Source organism: Carassius gibelio, chromosome B18 (assembly GCF_023724105.1).
Source record: "Carassius gibelio isolate Cgi1373 ecotype wild population from Czech Republic chromosome B18, carGib1.2-hapl.c, whole genome shotgun sequence".
Taxonomy (NCBI): Eukaryota; Metazoa; Chordata; class Actinopteri; order Cypriniformes; family Cyprinidae; genus Carassius; species Carassius gibelio.
The window spans coordinates 6,400,013-6,418,255 of NC_068413.1; the positions used below are offsets into that span (position 1 = coordinate 6,400,013).

Sequence of the window (18,243 nt, forward strand, 5' to 3'; positions counted from 1 at the left end):
TAACGCCTCAAATTATATTTAGAAAGTATGCTTATATTTTTAGAGTTAAAAGATGGTTTAGGGAATTCAGCTTGGATTTAGAGTTATATATTTCGTTTGACATTATGCTACGGAATATTTGTATACATACATAAAGCACTAAATGAGAGAAAAAGACGTGATGTCATGATGACGTCGAACGGCAACATGCGATAGCACTCGTCACTGATATAAACGCTTTTCCTGCATCAAGATGTGTTTTTGGTATATTTCACATTTGTAGTAGGGCACAGAAGTATGACAGAGTAGTTCACACATCGCTCTCTCTTCCCTGGGGATTTTGCATAGATAATTTAGCTTCCGGATTTTTTTTTTTTTTTTTTTTTTTTTTAATTCTCATACTGTTCTCTCAACTTCCTTGTGTTTAGCGAATAGAGGAACTGAGCACATTGTGACTAGACTGTTCATAGATTTTGTTTTGTTTTATTTTATTTTTTAAAGCCATGCATGGGGCTATTTTTTAGATTTAAAAATGAGAATTAGTTTGATTACAGCAGGTGCTTTTCGACGTGGTCATTGATTTTCTTCTCTAAACTTGGGTAAGTATTTTTTATTTATTTGGGTGTTTAGATTAAGGGGCGTTAAAGTAACTGACTATGTATGTAAACATTTGATTTAAAAGTCTATTTTTTTATTAAATATTCACTGATCAAGTTTAAGCAGTTTTATAAAAACTAAATAGGAGTCATACGAAGCTCCTTTATTCATTCTTAATGCGAAAACTGTTGAACTGGAAAGTAACATTTTCAAAATGATGCACAATAAATAAAGTGCAAAATTGCTCTATACAGTTTCAGTGGGCTACAAAAAGGACATTCTGTAAGATTAGGTCTGCCTCCACAACCTCTTGTTGTTAATGATAACAGTTATGTAGCCTATTGACTAACTCGGATGTGGCAGGTTCATTTTCTTTCCCTGTTGAGCAACAGACCTTCGTGTTTTCTTATCTAGTGTTTATTTGTGTCAATCTACATTGATTTTCAGTTTGTTATTTAAAGTTTTATCTTGGCGCTTGTTTAAATGTCAGGAAAGAGCGTGGTTTCTTTGTCTCTTTCACACAGAAAGCTCAAAATGGAAGAATGGAGGGTGTGGGTGATGTACAAAGGTTTCTGAATGGAAACCACTTTGAGTTTACTGGGTTAATATTTTACTTTTAAAGAGGGACTTGCTTTGGGACACTTCCACCTTATTCAGCTACTCATTTGCAATGCAAATAAGGGGAACCAGACATGAAACATCTATTTTGCTTGCCATGGTTCAACAGTTTGGAAAACTGACTCTAAAAGGCGCACTGTTTAGTCACAGATAACTGCTTGTCGTATTCCTCTTTAGGTGGTGATTATTTCTATTATCAGAGCTGGCAAGTCACATGCATGGTTGGGAATTACAGTATTAACATTGTCGTCTTTATAAATTGTTCTTCCTTAAACCCCAAACTTACGTAAAGACAGAAATGATCATTGTAGCAAATTCTGTTTCATGAACTACTGTAACAGTTACTGTATAATCCGTGCAACAAACAATGCAGGTTCACCTGAAAATTCTTAATTACTCATCCTCATGTCAATCCAAACTTGTATGACTTTCTTTCATCTGTAGAATACAACATTTTTTGTCCATATAATGAAAGACGCTGGGATCTTAACCAATGAGTATATAATGAAAACACAGACATTTTTCAAAATACCTCATTTGGTGTTCCAGAGAAGAAAGAAAGTCTTACAGTTTTTGAATCGACATGACGGTGAGTAAATAATGCCAGAATTTTCATTTCTGGATTTACTAATTATTTAATGCTTGATTCGATCCATGCAGTATCTTGAATATTTGAATATGAGACAGTCCGTCATGTTTAGATATTCAAAGTACAGACATTTTGTGCCATGCTATCCAGTTGTAAATAAAGCAAACCTGCTATAAGTAACAACATACGCTTCATGAGGCTACATGTGTACCTGCTGTCACACAGACTGTAATAAACACGCCGTTTGTATTTGCCAGTGTGTGACCAAAGGCAGTGATGGCGGGCCGCGTTCAGCAAGGAGACATGACCGAATACAAGAAGAGTCTCATTAAGCGGGACTTGGAGATGGGGATAGTGATGACCGTGTTCAGACAGAGGATGGAGAGGCTTACCGTGCAGGTCATCATGGAGACGCGACAGGTGGCCTGGTCGCGCACCGCTAACAAGACAGAAGGAGTGTGTGAGTGTCTTCCCTCAAGCTTATTTCTCACATTTACACTTAAATTTGCAATTAAGCTGTTAGTTTATGTGTATGATGACCTCTGCGTTTACAGTATCATGCTTCATTTAAGCTACAGAAACTTTATGATTAAAGTTAACTTAAATAGGTAATTTAGAACGGTACGTCGTTGTTGCTCAAATTGGATATTACAAACATGTGGACATATGAAGCAATTTTGCATTATATAACAAAATCAAACTAAGTGGAATTTGCATTGAAATACATTTAGCGGGTGATTTTATCCGAAGCAAAAAATTTGGATCATCTAAAAAATTATCAACTATATTTTTAGTACAAAATGTTTGAAGTATATAGTAAATGTATGCTTTTAAGGAAGGTTTATTTTAAAGGGAAAACAAGTTAAAGTAGGTTGATATATATATTTTTTTTTGTAAGTAGTTTTGTTTTCGACAGAAATTTGAATTAATTCAATTATTGTTAAAATATTTAGAATTGGTAAGATTTTTTGTATGTTTTTGAAAAAGACTTGTGCTGACCAAGAGTACCTTTATTTAATATAACAACAATATAAGAAATATTCTGAAATATTTGTACAATTTAAAATCACTGTTTTATGTAAGTGACATTTCTTATTTTTATCAGTTCATGAAGTTTTGATGCTTAATATCTTTATGGAAAACTGTAACTTTTTTTTTTTTTACAATTCTTTGATACATAAAAATGTGAAAATAACAGCATTTATCGAATAGAAATTGTTTGTCACAATGTAAAAGTCTTTACTTTCACTTTTGATCAATTAATGCATCCTTGATGAAAGAAAAGAAATTGTACTGGTCGAAAACTTTTGAAGCTTAGCATCAATCACTAAAAAAAATATTTAAAAAAATGGATAGTGAGATGAACTGACCATAATATTTGATCATTGCAGGATGATCTGTTCAATAACAGAGAGCTTATTTAGTCGAGGGCTGTGTCTCAAAATTATGTGAGCTACTTTGCTGTCTTAATATTGTAAATCACATATCGCAATCTAATTTTTGCAGTGGACCTTTTTGAGATCCGGGAAGTACGAGCAGGAAAAAACTCCAAAGACTTTGATCGATTCAAAGACAGCAAGGATAAATATATAGACCCCAACTCATGCTTTACTATATTCTATGGCTCTCAGTTTGTTCTCAACACTCTCAGCCTGGCGGGTATGTGTGTCTTCTTATGCATTTCTAACTAATAAAATATAATAATAAGTGTAATTAAATCACTTTATTGTCATTCCACCATATGCCTACATCTAATATGCTATATGCACAATGTACGGAATAAACAGTATATACAATTTTGTTGGCACAGCTGGCATGACATTCATTAGGAGACATGAATATATATATAATGCATGTGATGTGCATGATAGATAATTATACCTCAACATATGACATGTGAGAATAATAATAAACTATTCAAGGAGGTACTTCCTCTCTTTTAAAATATTTTTTGGATTAATTTAATATAGACCCGAATTTTGCATTCTTTGCATTCTGTAGCATAAGAAATTACTGTCAAAGGAAGAAAATGATGGGTTCTGAAGAGGAAAAACTAGCTGAATTGTTTTTAGTGCTGAAAGCATTTGCTGTTCCACAGCTGATTCAGTGGACGATGCAGAAAAATGGCTGGCAGGACTGGAGTTACTGCGACAGGAGACGCTGGTGGCTTACACACCAGAGATTATAGAGAGGTACACACACACACACACACACACAAACACACACACACACACACACACAGATACAGATAGTGTACCTTGTGTATTCATAAACTGTAGCACAAATCGAATGTTTGTTTCATCTGTGTTTTTCCCTCTGCTGTAGTTGGCTGAGGAAGCAGATGTACTCTGTCGATCAAACAAAGAAAAACAGGTTCTCCTCTTTCTCTTTCACCTTCTTCTCAAACAGTCTTATTTTAGTTTCCGTCTCACCTCATTAGTGCTTCTTTTCTGTCTCTCAAAGCATCACCCTGAAAGAGCTCAAGTCTCTGTTGCCACAGATGAACTTTAAAGTACCAGGTGGACGTTTTTTGAAGGACAGAATCGCGGTATGAATGATACATTGTATACACATTATCTTGACGGAAGTGTATGCTTTGCATCATATGGAAAACTTTATGGCAGCTGAGTGGGAACATTTCCTCTCCTAAAGTTTTTCAGATGATCGTCTGTTTGTCCATACATTTTTACATTCTTCTTGTTTAAAAACATGTTTAGTCAGTGGCTTTTGCTCTAAAAAGTGTCAACTTGATCATTTCAGGTGGTGGGAGCAAAGAAAGATGTTTTGGATTTCGAGCAGTTTCACAAATTCTACAATCTTTTGATGTTTGAAAACCAGAAGACGGTAAGTATGCAGTTTAGTTGTGCCGACAAGTTACGTTTTTATCGGTACGATTTGAAAAAGTAGATGAAGGAAAAAGTACAATAAAACAGTTATATTGTGAAATTATTACAATGTAAAATAGCTGTTGATATATATTAAAATGTAATTTATTCCTGAGATGGCAAAGCTGAATTTTCAGCAGTCATTACTCCAGTCTTCAGTGTCACATGATCCTCTAGAAGCCATTCTAAAAACCATTCTGTAAAAGTCTTTACTTTTCTAGTATCATCTATAGAGTATGTTGTTTGTTGTTTTGTTAGATTCTAGACGAGTTTAAAAAGGAGTCATGTGCTTTCATCATGGGGTAAGTAACCGTCAAAACATTGTTTTGATCGAAGCAGTTCTTTAAACGTGTCATGAGGTCATTCTAATGTTCTCATTTGATTGAGTGTCTTGTATGTTTTTTTCTTTCTGCAGTAGCAGCGATCAACCTATTCAACTCTGCGATTTTCAAAGATTCCTTTTATTTCATCAGAGAGTAAGACTTTTTCATATATATATATATATATATATATATATACTGTCTATACCAGCTAAATACATCAATTATTAAAAATAAATAAATTCTTGAAACAAATACTGTGAATTTATTTTTTAGGAGTCTTGGGCCAACAATACAAATCAAGTTCGAGAGCTGATGACCATCTTCATCGATGACACCATGAGGAAGACCAACGATCCAGCCTTTACTGTTGAAGAGGTATGGGTTATAGCGATGGGTTTACTTTATGTAAACTTTAGGGTGACGTGTTTTTAGATCTTTCTTTCTGTCTTTCTAGTTCCTCAGTTTTCTCTTCTCCAAAGAGAACTCGATCTGGGATGAGAAGTTCTCAGAGATTTGCCCACTGGACATGAACAATCCTCTGTCTCACTACTGGATCAACTCCTCACACAACACGTCAGTGCTGCAGTTCTTCATGCTCATGACACACATACAGCAGCTCCTCCTCTTCATGATCAACTTCCTGTGTTACTTCATGTGTTTGGTCTTTTTTTTTTTTGTCACAGATATTTGACTGGAGATCAACTGCGCAGTGAGTCCTCTACAGAAGCTTATGTGCGCTGCCTGCGGCTGGGCTGCCGCTGTGTTGAGTGTCAGTGAACCATACCATCATTTCTTAATAAATACTCTTTAATATTCTGTTGCAATATACTAATGCAAGTTCTTTTCGGTTTCATTTTATGCATAGATAATGCATTGATAAAATTGTTCAGAAATCGGCGGGAGTCAGTCTGATGACCTTAATGGTTCTTTTTTCCAATGCAGTGGACTGCTGGAATGGTCCCGAGGAACCTATTATATACCACGGCTGGACTAGAACCTCCAAGATAAAGTTTAAGGATGTGGTGAAGGCCATCAATGATCATGCTTTTGCAACATCCGAGTTAGTCATCATCAACAACACACACATTCACACATTTATCTGCAAGGGTTTTGTCAAATTCATATCACCTAACAGAGAACCGGCGAAATTAATTTAGCAAAACCTTTCAAGAACATACCAGGCTCCCATCCGAGCCAAAATTTTAATAAATAAGCAAATATGTTTTGCATAAAGAAGATTAAACCTACTTTCAGGAAGACTAATATATATATACATATATTTGCATTGTGACATTATTTGTATTATTTTGCATTATTACCCCTAAATTTGCATTACCGCCACACAGCAGGCTACTTTTTGAAATAAGTATGTGAATTAATATAATTAATTAATTAATAGAATGAATATAGTATTCATTAATTATTGTTAAGAATTAAAAGTAAATATAGTTTGTAAAACATTCAAGCAAATATGAAGTAATAAAGGGGGAAAATACAATTACAATCAAATTCTTACAATCAAAATAATTCAAAATGAAATTGTTGCACACGGTGTATCTGGAAGTGTGCAGTATTCTTGAAGTATGTTTATGAACATGTCACTGTTGGCAGGTATCCTGTGGTGCTGTCCATAGAAGAACACTGTGACGTCAAGCAGCAAAAAATGATGGCTCAGGTGTTCAAGGATGTTTTCCAAGACAAGCTCCTGACCGAGCCGCTTGAACCAGAAGCAGAACAGCTGCCGTCACCAACCCAACTCAAGGGCAAGATCATCATCAAGGTAGAGAAGCTCCGTTGGAAAATCCTCCAGTGTCTTTGATTTTACAATCCAATCCAAAGCCATGCAATCTCGCTTTTTCAAACAGCACAAGAAACTGAATATTGATGAGACCTTTAGCAAAAAGGACCTACGGAAAGGAGATAAGCAGGGAGAGCTCTTCATCTGGGATCCAATTGATGAGGTGCCGAAGTCCAGCGAACACTATCACGGGCTTGTGGGATTGTTTGATCTTATTCCAGTTGCCTTACTTGATTATAATTGCAATTTCTGTATGACTGTGTCCGTGTACAGAGATGGTACAAGCACTACTGTGTGATCGAGAATAAGACATTGTATTACGCTGAGGAGAATGAACAACAAGAGGAGGATGTGGTAAAGGTGAATTACTGGAGCTTCATTTTAGAATAAGATTCACTTGAAAAATCGGATAAATGAAAGGTATTCACTGTGTAATTCACCTCTCCTCAGTCACCTCAGGGAGGTACAGACCTTCATCAGTCAGAGCCCTGGTTTCACGGGCGGATGTCAGAGGGCAGACAGACAGCCGAGAGACTGCTGCAGGAATACTGTGCCGATTCGGGTGGAGTTGACGGGACGTTTCTGGTGCGGGAGAGCGACACCTACGTCAATGATTGCACCCTCTCGTTCTGGTAATGTAGTCCTGCTCTACCCTTTAAAGAGAGAGAGGAGGGAATGTCTTTCGTATCATGTTTTTTTTTTTATTTGTTTTTTTTTTAAATCTTTACTAAGAAATAGGGATAAAGCTGTATTTGAAGTTTATATGGGTCAGTCTTGCTATGCAGTATATTTTCATGTCGTGTCACAATCTGGCAGTTGTTAAAAGATTGAAATTAAAATATTTTTTTATTAATGTAATTAGTACTGTTAATTAGTAACAGGTAGGTAATGACATTCTTAATGACAGTATTACACTGGAAATGGAATAATACTGGGTGTGGAACAAAACAGTATAAACATCATTACATTTAAACCTTAAATTTGAGTTTTGAATTAAAATTTGATCATTCTTTTTTTAATCAGTATGATAATGTAAAAATTTCAAAGGTGGATGAAATAATATACACGATTAACTTTTAAGCTAATTTGTTTTTCTAACTTTTAAGATATACATTTAAAGCAGTTTAAAAAAAATATATAATTTATGCCAATTTAAATAAGTTTACAGTCATTTCTACAATTTAGATTTTGCTGCTTTAGTTTGAGCATTTCCTGGTTGTATAAATGTTTTTGTATAAAGACCTCATCCTCCAGTAAGTGATTCTCAATTCCTCATTGACAGAAATGGCTAACCTCAGCTCTTTATGTCCATCCTTTTGAGTTTAGTTTTCTTTCAGTTTTGTAAATAATGAAGTCATAAGTAATGCGTTTACATATGGAAGCCCATTTCCACCACTGAATAATAATAAAAAAAGGTTATTGTGACTTATTATCTCACAATTCTAACTTTTTTTTTTCTCTAGAATTGTAAAATATAAACTTGCAATTACTAGAAAATAAGTGAAATTGCATGATATAAACTCGCAATTGCGAGTTATAAAATCTGAATTGTTTGATAAACATGAAATTGTGAGAAAAAGTTAAAATTGTGTGATATAAACTTTGCAAATTAATAGAAAATAAGTGAAATTGCATAATATATACTCGCAATTGCGAGTTATAAAATCAGAATTGTGAGATATAAACATGAAATTGTGAGAAAAATAAAAACTTGCTTCATAAACTTGCAATTGCGAGTTATAAAATCAGAATTGTGAGATATAAAAATGCAATTGCGAGAAAAAGTAAAAATTGCGTTATATAAACTCGCAATTTCGAGTTATAAAGTCAATTTTGAAAGGAAATAAAAAATTCTGTGACTATATTTGACAATTCTGACTTTATAACTCGGAATTTGTTATTCTTAGAAAAAAAGTCAGAATTGTAAGATGTAAACTTGCAACTACTGTATTAGGAATGAAAATCAGAATTGTGAGATAAAAAGTTACAAATGTATTAAAACATTTTCAGTGGCGGAAACGGGCTTCCATTTTTACGTGACTAGAGTATATTTACAAAAAAAAAAAAAAACATTTAATAGAAATCATTACATCATCATAAAAGCATATTCTTTTTTATAAGTTTCAGAAAGTCCTGCTTAGAACAGGAACAAACCATATGATTCATGTTAATATTTTTTCTTTTCATGCACATGCAAATGCACATTTTGCTAAATGAAATTCCCTGTGTGGTCCTTACAGGCGCAGCGGACGAGTTCAACATTGTCGAATCCGTTCCTGCTTAGATGGAAACCACACTGTCTATTTCCTCACAGACAACCTGCACTTTACCAGTGTGTACGCGCTTATCCAGTATTACAGAGAAAACCCTCTCCGCTGTCAGGATTTCAACCTGCGTCTCACTGATCTTGTGCCTCGACCAGACCAGCACTTACGAGAAGGGTAAGTTGACACTTGAAATGCACAACCAAACATGGTGTTTAGCACAGCCCAGCCAGCAGAGCTGTAGAAGACCATGTGGTCACCTTATTTTAATGCTCACGAGCAGCTGCAGACACATCGTGCACGTTGAACTGTGGTTTTCTCGTCTTTAGGTGGTTTTACAGTAACTTGAGTCGGGGTGAGGCAGAGGACTATCTTATGAGGATCCCTCGAGATGGAGCCTTCCTCGTCAGACAGAGAGAAGATTCAGAGTCTTATGCCATCACCTTCAGGTGCAACTCTTTGTTTTTTTTCTCATTAAACTGACAAATTCCTGGAGTAGAAACAATTTTCACTCAGAAATTGCTAGTATATTTCACAATCAGTTAAAAGAAAATGGCAATGGAAAATTGTTTTTTGAAAACATAACCTATAGTAATAAACTCAAATATGTAAGTTTTCATCTGCATCATGTTTTGAATTGTGTGGTTTGCTGAGGAGAGATGTGTTATTACTAATATTATTATTATTATTATTATTAGTGATTAAACCTATGGTTTCATCTGGTAAATGATAAAAAAGACAAAAAAATAATAATCCTGTAGAATTGGTCTGATGTGGATCAAAGGATGGTTCATGAACCATTTATTATTTTGATAAAAATAAATAAAAATTGTTTTATGTGTGGAAGTTCAAAGGTGAAGGGTCACATTTATCAACATTTTTTAAATTAATTTGAACTGAACAGTTGTTATATATATATATATATATATATATATATATATATATATATATATATATATATATATATATATATATATATATATATACTGTATGTTGTACTGGTGTTCCTGTAGCTCAACTGGTAGAGTACAAGGTTGGGGGTTGGATTCCCCGGGAACACATGATATGTAAAAATTGATAGCCTGAATGCACTGTAAGTCGCTTTGGATAAAAGTGTCTGCTAAATGCATATATATATATATATATATATATATATATATATATATATATATATATATATATATATATATAAGCCTCAAATTTTTTTTTAATTAGTTTTTTTCTCAGACTTGTATATTTATGATGTTCAGTTGTTATTTTAATGGTAATGGAAATAACCTATTTATTGCCATTAAAGTGAAATTACTGAACCTATACATAGGAGCCTAATAAAACTGCTCATTTTAGAAGAAAATTTAAATATATACACACATACATATGTTATCTTCTAGAATTATTATTATTATTTTTTGCTGTTGTTTTTGTTAATGTAATAATTGTTGCAATTCATGGATTTTTGCTGAAACAGAGGTGAAGGGATGGTGAAACACTGCCGGATACACAAAGATGGATCTATGTACGTGCTCGGGACCTCCAGCGAATTTGAGAGCCTCCTGGAATTGGTGGACTATTTCCGAAAGAAACCGCTATATCGGAAGATCAAACTACGCTACCCGGTCACACCAGCACTGGTGGAACGCTTCAGTTCGGTAAGTAATAAAGCAACATCATAAATCTATTTTGGTGCAGGGCAGGCAAGATGGCAGTTCACTTAAAACATTGTCAGATGCAGGCTGTACTGAACCCTGTGCAATGGTTGTCTTTGCGTGCAGCATCTGTATACACACTTCAAAGTGAACCAAAGCAAGTACACCTCTTCCTTTGCTAAGGCCACAGCTTGCATGTTACACTTGCATGCTTTCATCTCTAGTAGCTCTGTTGGTCTCTTCTCCTTTTTCCAATCAAAGTTCAGGCCAAAAGTTTTGATTTAGCAGAAGTATAATATGCACTTAAGTGGCATTATATGGTATAAATGTTTAGTAAGACATATAATATAAAAAAAAATCTATTTTTAATTAAAAAAAATTTCACTTCATGAGGCTATGCTAAAGTTTTTGCCCTCTTCCTGTGGCTAGTATTACATGTTTATGCATCCTCCTACCACAAAGCACATTTTTCCTGCTGTCACAGCCTGAAAGAGCGACTAACCTAAATGAGGACCTTAACTGCACCAAAAACTGATTGCAATAATCACAGAAAATGTTCTGATAAATATTTTTTACATTTTTAAATTCCGTTTACTTGAAAAGTGACTGATGTGCACCTAGACAAACATGTATTTAATTTAAAATAACTGTCTTATATACTTATATTTTAATATATAGATCAAAAGCTGAAATTTTAGCAGCCATTACTCCAGTTTTCAGAAGTTTTGAAATCCTGATATGGTGCTCAAGAAGCATCTTTTATCATATGAATGTTGAAAACAGTCGTGCTCCTAAATAGTTCTGTGGAAACTGTTTTTGTAACATTTTAAATGTCTTTACTGTCACTGAATCACTGATCCAGAATACTTAATGTTCACTGATCAGACAAATTATGTAAAATTGATAGATTTTGAAAGTTTAATGTGCAGGGAGAAAAGTCTAAGAAATGTTTTATGTCTTTCTTTTCAGATAACCGTATCTGCTTCACTTTATGATTCTAAACAGTACGTGGAGGCCAATGAGATAGAGCCGTCTCTGGTAAGCACTTTGTAAAGCAAACTTAGCTCTTGCGAGTTAGCATGCGCAAGAGGTCATCTCCTGTGGGCTGGGGAGGAAGTGGTGGCGTTGGCTATCTCTTTCTGTCACATAGGAAACTGATCGTCTCGAAAGAGGAAATGCAGCCTGGCTAAAACAGCAGTGTCAGTTTGTTTAGTTTGTATGCCATATGTGCTTCATGTTTCTAGCTCGAACTTAATTCACAAATTCCCTTTAAGGAAAATGTATTTTAGTGAACTGCCGAAGGGTTGTGTGGGTTGCTTCAATACTGTTGCAGATTTGTAGCGTGATTAAATTCATTTTGCTGTGTTGCAGCCCAGTAGCACAGTGATGGCCCTCTATGACTACAGGGCCATGCGGCAGGATGAACTCACCTTTCATAAGGGCGCTTTGATCCATAATGTGACCAAAGAGGCAAACGGATGGTGAGATTATTTGCAAATTTGTAGATAATAAGAAATAAATGCGCAGTTTATCCTTGCAAAAAAAGCTCTGGCAGTGCCATGGTACAATGAGAGTATCAGATGATTATACTCTGCTAATTTGGTAAATACCATGGTACTGCAGGATTACCATATACACTTACCTCAGTATTTGCATACAGTAGCACTCTAAAGTACACTACTGTTCAGGAGGGTCAGTAAGGTTATTTATTTATTTATTTTTGAATATTTTGATTAGAAAAATACAGTAAAAACAGGAATATTGTGAGATATTATTACAATTTAAAAGAACTGTTTTCTATTTGAAAATATTTTAAAATGTAATTTATTCCTAAAACATTTCTTATTTTCAATGTTGAGAACAGTTGGGATGCGTAATACATTTTCCAAGTTTTTTTGGGTAAATATAAAGTTAAAAAGAACAGTATTTATTTGAAATAGACTTAAAAATGTCTTTACTGTCACTTTTGATCAATTTAATGTGTTGTCGTGAATAAAAAAAAAAATCACACTGACCCTAGATTTTTGAATGGGAGTGTATGTCAAAGAATACTATAATTTTACCACGGCTCATGGTCCATGAAACATAGCAGTCATCATGGTAGGTTGTCCATGTTACTTTTCTGTTAATGTAACTTTGTGGTACATAGTTGAATTAACACGTTTTAAAAACCTTAGGGGGATTTTAATTGCTTAACTTTGATAAATTAACTAACATTTAATATTCCCAATCCCAACAGGTGGAAAGGAGACTATGGTGGAAAACTGCAGCACTATTTCCCTTCGAATTATGTTGAAGAAGTCAATTCAACTGAGGCAGGTTACCAGGTAAAGAATATGACAAATTTGCATATTTGACATCACAGGTAAGTAATTTAGGGCTAGTAAGTACAGTACATTATGCATGTTTGCATTCCTATTTGCTTAAATAAATAGAGAATATCTATATTCAAAACATAGAATGTCTTTAAGATTAGATGTTCTCTTTCAGGGCGATGAGGAAAATCCATTAGGTGACTTATGTAAAGGAATAGTGGACATCTCCAAGTGTACTGTCGGTAAGATCATTTATCTTCTGAGTCACTCGGGCACCTGTACATAACATGTATTTGTAATGGTAACTTTGCGCTCTTTTCGTCATTTCCAGTTCGTTCAGCCAAACACGGCAAGCAAGTAGTGGTGACGCTGCAGGATAAGGAGAATAAAGACATGCCGTTTGATCTGGCCACTGAGACCACCGAGGAGCTATACGAGTGGTATCAGGTGGCTTGGGACATCACACAGAGAGAAGAAAACAAAGAGTTTGAGGTCTGTCTCACACGCTCTTGTCCTAAATAGGGCAAACTGGGGCTAGTTGTCACACAGGGAAGTTCTCACAAGGTTTTGAGTCACACATCCTGTAAATATGGTTGAAGTTGTTTACTTAAAGCCAGACGGATTGAGGGGGATGTTTAAATGCTAGGCATAGCCCTAGAAGCACATTAAACCATTGACATTTGAAGTATACAGTCAAGTATTTCAAATATAATGCTGGGCTGGTGTTTCTAAATGTTGACAATAAATTTATATCGCAGAAACTAAAGACAAGGGAGGTTGAGAGCAGAGACGAGGTGGCCAGCGAGATGTCTGAAGTGGTGGTTTACTGCCAGCCTCGCAGCAAAGACAAGGACCGCTTTGGTATGGCTAATTAAATATGAATTTATTACATATTTACATATACACCAGCATTAAAAAAAGAAATGAAATACTTTTATTCACCAAGGATGCATTTAACTGATCAAAAGTGACTGTAAAAACACTGAAAACTGGATTCATGATACTGAAAATTTAAGGAATAAATATAATTTTAAAATATATATATTTTTTAATGTATAAAAAATTAAATATATATGTAAAAAAAACGTGAAAAACAATGATTTTAAATTTAAGTATTTCCGTATTTTTGGTCAAATATTTGCTTGGTGAGCATACGAGACTTCTGTCAAAAACATAAAAAATATATAATAACATGAAGTAAGCTTTAAATGAACAATGTGATTGTTTTTCTCTATCAGATAATTATACCTACAAAGAGGTTCGCTCCTTCGTAGAAAATAAGATTCCCTCCAGAAACAAGTCGACTCAGTTTATGTTGTATAACCGCAAGGCGCTCAGCCGCGTCTACCCTAAGGGCCAGCGGGTGGATTCCTCCAACTATGATCCGTATCCTCTGTGGATGTGCGGCTGTCACATGGTAGCACTCAACTTCCAAACCGCTGGTGAGTATGAAGTTAAACATCTCTTTAGTTAATAGACAAAGCTATCCATTAACATTCCCACTTATCTCAGTGCTAACTTATGACTGCACTGAAAGTATATAACATGTAACAGTTAATAAACTAAACATTAAATTCATTTAGTCAAAATAAACACCTACTTGTGAATTTCTTTCAATGCTTTTTGGCAGCACAATGGTGTGATTATATCATATACCAGCAGGGGAAAAATGCCAACCTTTGACCCAGAATAGTAAACAAGGAAGTGAGGAGATGTACTCAATCTGAGTTAAAGGTACATGTTGTAGGCCACTAGAGGGCGCACTACCAAAACAATAACAATTGCGTGGTTTAATGACGCTAAGAAGGAGTGTGGGATGATGGGATTTGTTGTCTTCTACCCAATCGCTGACGGCCATCAATCAGACGGAAAGTTAAATAATGGATTTAACGCGAGGAGAATACATACAAAGTCAATGCAAATACGCGATCAGACTACGGATCAGACGTGTTCTCGCGTGGGCCTAGAAACTCGATGCCCCTGCGTTTGCCGTGTACGCCCCATAATACTAATCTTGTTGATCGTTATAATAGCATATGTTTTCTGTAAAGATACGAATCAAAACAACTCACCTGTCGAGTAAAACACAAGCGAGATCGGCATTTCTTTCTAATTGAAGTTTGTCGAGAAGCTGCTTCCGCATTTGTCCACGATACTGTTGTCATGTGGTTTCTACATCAATAAAGGCGGTAACAAAGGTTAACTAATGTCATTGACAGGCGATTGCACTGCCCAGTGTCACTGTTTAGAATGGGAATTTCTCATGATTTACAAGTAGTTGAAACATTAGAGATATTGTTAGTGATCAGCTGGACAAAATATATAACATTAGCCTAGTGGTTTTTTGATATTTTACTGCAAATATATTACAAATTGCACCTTTAATGTTTTATAGAAATACACAATGCATGTACACAATTATTATACATTTATAAAAAAGAGATGGAGTATTAGAAGGATGCAGGAAACATAAAAACTTAAAGACATTAAAGACAAAAATATTTAATAAAGGAAATAACATTGGTTTCAACTGTAAGTGTAAGGAAAAGAAAACATTATAGAGAATGTAATGATCAATAAATGTAATGATCAATAAATAGCATAGCATTTATTTCATTAAGTCTAATAACACGCTAGTGTTTGCGTCTCTCCTCAGATAAGTACATGCAGCTGAACAGCGCCCTCTTCAGTCTGAATGGAGGCACAGGATATGTACTGCAGCCCGAGATGATGCGTAGCGATTCGTATGACCCTCAGGAGAAGAGGAGTGTCAGATTTACGATCACCATTAGGGTAAAACATAAGCTTGATTTATTTAGGTTGAGTTTGAGAGCTGAACAAAACACGTTATTTATTTATTTGTTATTAAATTAAATTGATTGAAAAGATTGTTGAGGGTTTTTCTGATACACAGGTGATAGGAGCAAGACATCTTCCTAAACCAGGACGAAGCATCGCCAGTCCCTTTGTGGAGATCGAACTGTGTGCCCAAACAGAGGACAACAAATTCAAGACTATCGTTTGCCGTAAGACGCAGTATTTTTGAGTATAACTGAGATACTATTACATTTAAATTTTAGTTAACGTTTTTATCATTTATATCAGTTTTTGTTCTAAATTTGTTTATGTAGTTTGTATGAATTTTTAGTTAAGTTGTAGTTATTTTATTAGGTTAAACACACTGAAAATAAGAAAAAGTATTGTAGCTGGAGTAAGTTTTATTATATTTTATTTCCGTTTACATATTTGCTATCTCAAGTAATGTTTAAAAAAAACGCCCCGGTAAGAAGTGGGAAAAGTTGAGAGTAAAAAGGACTATATTAATTTTCTGGACGTCTGGACTATATTAATTTTCAGATGTTACAATCTTAATTTATCTTAATTTCAGTCATAATTTCATAATGTAAGAAATAAAAAACTACATATTTTAATGTGTGTATGTTTGTGTGTGTATAATATATATATATATATATATATATATATATATATATATATATATATATTCAGTTGATTTATTGTAATAACTTTTAATCATTTATAAAGTAATTAAAAAATGTTACCAAAATGCATTATATTTTTTATACTAAACAACAATTTCTGCCCTGTTTTTGAGAGGCACCAGTATTAATTTTTTCATTTAAAAATTAAACAACTAAATGTGTCCACAGATGACAACGGACTGAACCCTGTATGGCTCGGGCCGAACTCTCAGCCTTCGGAGACATTTATTTTCAGCGTGTATGATCCAGACCTCACCTTTCTGCGCTTTGTGGTCTTTGAGGAGGACATGTTCTCAGACCCCAATTTCCTGGCCCAGGCTACGTTCCCTGTGAAAGGTATTCGCTCAGGTAAGTCTATCAACTTCATTGCATTGTTAAAAATAGGGCAGATTTAAGTACAAATACTGAGTTGCTGCTTTCACAGGGTACAGATCAGTCCCTTTAAAGAACGGCTTCAGTGAAAACCTAGAGCTGGCGTCTCTACTGGTGTATGTTGATATACAGCAGGTGGAGGTAAGAAACCGGCCATTTGTTGATGTCATGATTTATTTTAAGAAAATATCTATACATTTTATTGAGAATACTATGTTAGTATAATGGAAATCCCCTATCATTTCTCACTTGTTTCTTCAGAAAGCACAGGAGGAACTTTACTCCTCCTCGAAACAGTTGCAAAAGAAACAGGCGGAGTTAAGCAACGAGTTCTGCCTTTACGACACTCACTCCAGCCTGCAGCGCAACGCGGCCCCTGAGTTGTACTCAGAAAAAAAGATGAGTAAACAGCAAAAAATCAACAACAGCAAGTTCTACTCATGAGGAAAGTCTAGTTCTCTTCCTGTCTGGTTCTTATGTTCTTATGGGTCTCTTCCTCTCGGTTCCGCTGCTCTATTACTACTGGTTCCCTAACAGGCCTCAAAGACAGGAAGTTGCAGCCATCTCACTTTTGTGTTCACACACAAATTCACTGCAAAGTTAACCTGAGCAATATTCCAGAAGTTGTAAAACTCTTTAAATTGAGAGCATGAAAACTGCATGGAGGATTTTGTTTTCTTTTCTTTTTTTTTACTGTGAAACTGTTCATCTATCGTCTTCATCTGATTGTAACATTTCATTTGCAGCTGTATTAAACTTTTCCTTATTGTCTTAAAAATCGAAATGGCAAACAAGACATGTTATTTATTTGGTTGCTATCTTGTTTTTAATATGCTGAGGAAGTTTTAGCAGGTTTGGTTGGATATGCAGGCGATAATGCACAGTCTGACAGTCATTATCTCAAAATAAATCCGCTTTTTTTTTGTATAATTGTTTCCATTTGTTTGTACATTATCCCGATAATTACACAGCTTCTCACCAAATAAATGAATATGTGGACACATATTGTTTTGTAGTTTTATTTGTATATTATCTTCTAAACCTTTTACTAAGAAAAATGCACAATGTACAAAATACATATGGTAGCACTTTATTTTACATACATATTTAGTCTATTAACAAGAAAACACTGCAATTTATTGTTACAATAATAATAAAACTCTTCTCAGGTCATTCTTACTACAACTCATAACTTTCCCATGGATGGTGCCAGGAAGTAGAAAATCTCAAGAAGCAGGTGTTCCATATATAAAATATAATAAAACGGAGGTAGAAGTGTTGCAAAGATATAAGAAGCCTGTCTGACCTTGTTGATTTTAACAATTAAATATTTTTTAGCAATCATGCTGTCATTTAC

The 18,243-nt window shown here is 34.7% G+C and overlaps 1 protein-coding gene across 2 annotated transcripts; it reads left to right on the forward strand.

Moving 5' to 3' along the window:
• The first annotated feature begins 355 nt into the window (after nt 1-355).
• LOC127977584 (1-phosphatidylinositol 4,5-bisphosphate phosphodiesterase gamma-2-like) lies at nt 356-17,891 on the forward strand. Of its 2 annotated transcripts, none has more exons than XM_052582528.1 (32): nt 356-578; nt 2,041-2,243; nt 3,290-3,442; nt 3,882-3,975; nt 4,109-4,156; nt 4,247-4,331; nt 4,544-4,627; nt 4,927-4,970; nt 5,084-5,144; nt 5,265-5,366; nt 5,446-5,564; nt 5,675-5,760; nt 5,934-6,051; nt 6,603-6,771; nt 6,857-6,952; nt 7,063-7,149; nt 7,240-7,421; nt 9,030-9,230; nt 9,383-9,502; nt 10,522-10,702; nt 11,669-11,737; nt 12,071-12,180; nt 12,939-13,026; nt 13,190-13,256; nt 13,346-13,506; nt 13,773-13,875; nt 14,253-14,456; nt 15,671-15,807; nt 15,929-16,040; nt 16,683-16,862; nt 16,939-17,027; nt 17,148-17,891. In XM_052582528.1, exons 2-32 carry the CDS (start codon nt 2,060-2,062, stop codon nt 17,328-17,330), a joined length of 3,717 nt encoding a protein of 1,238 aa, XP_052438488.1. In that variant the 5' UTR covers nt 356-578; nt 2,041-2,059; the 3' UTR covers nt 17,331-17,891. The 2 variants fall into 2 exon arrangements, with proteins under 2 accessions (XP_052438488.1, XP_052438489.1); XM_052582529.1 differs by lacking the exon at nt 356-578 and adding an exon at nt 1,650-1,783.
• Nucleotides 17,892-18,243: the final 352 nt, after the last annotated feature.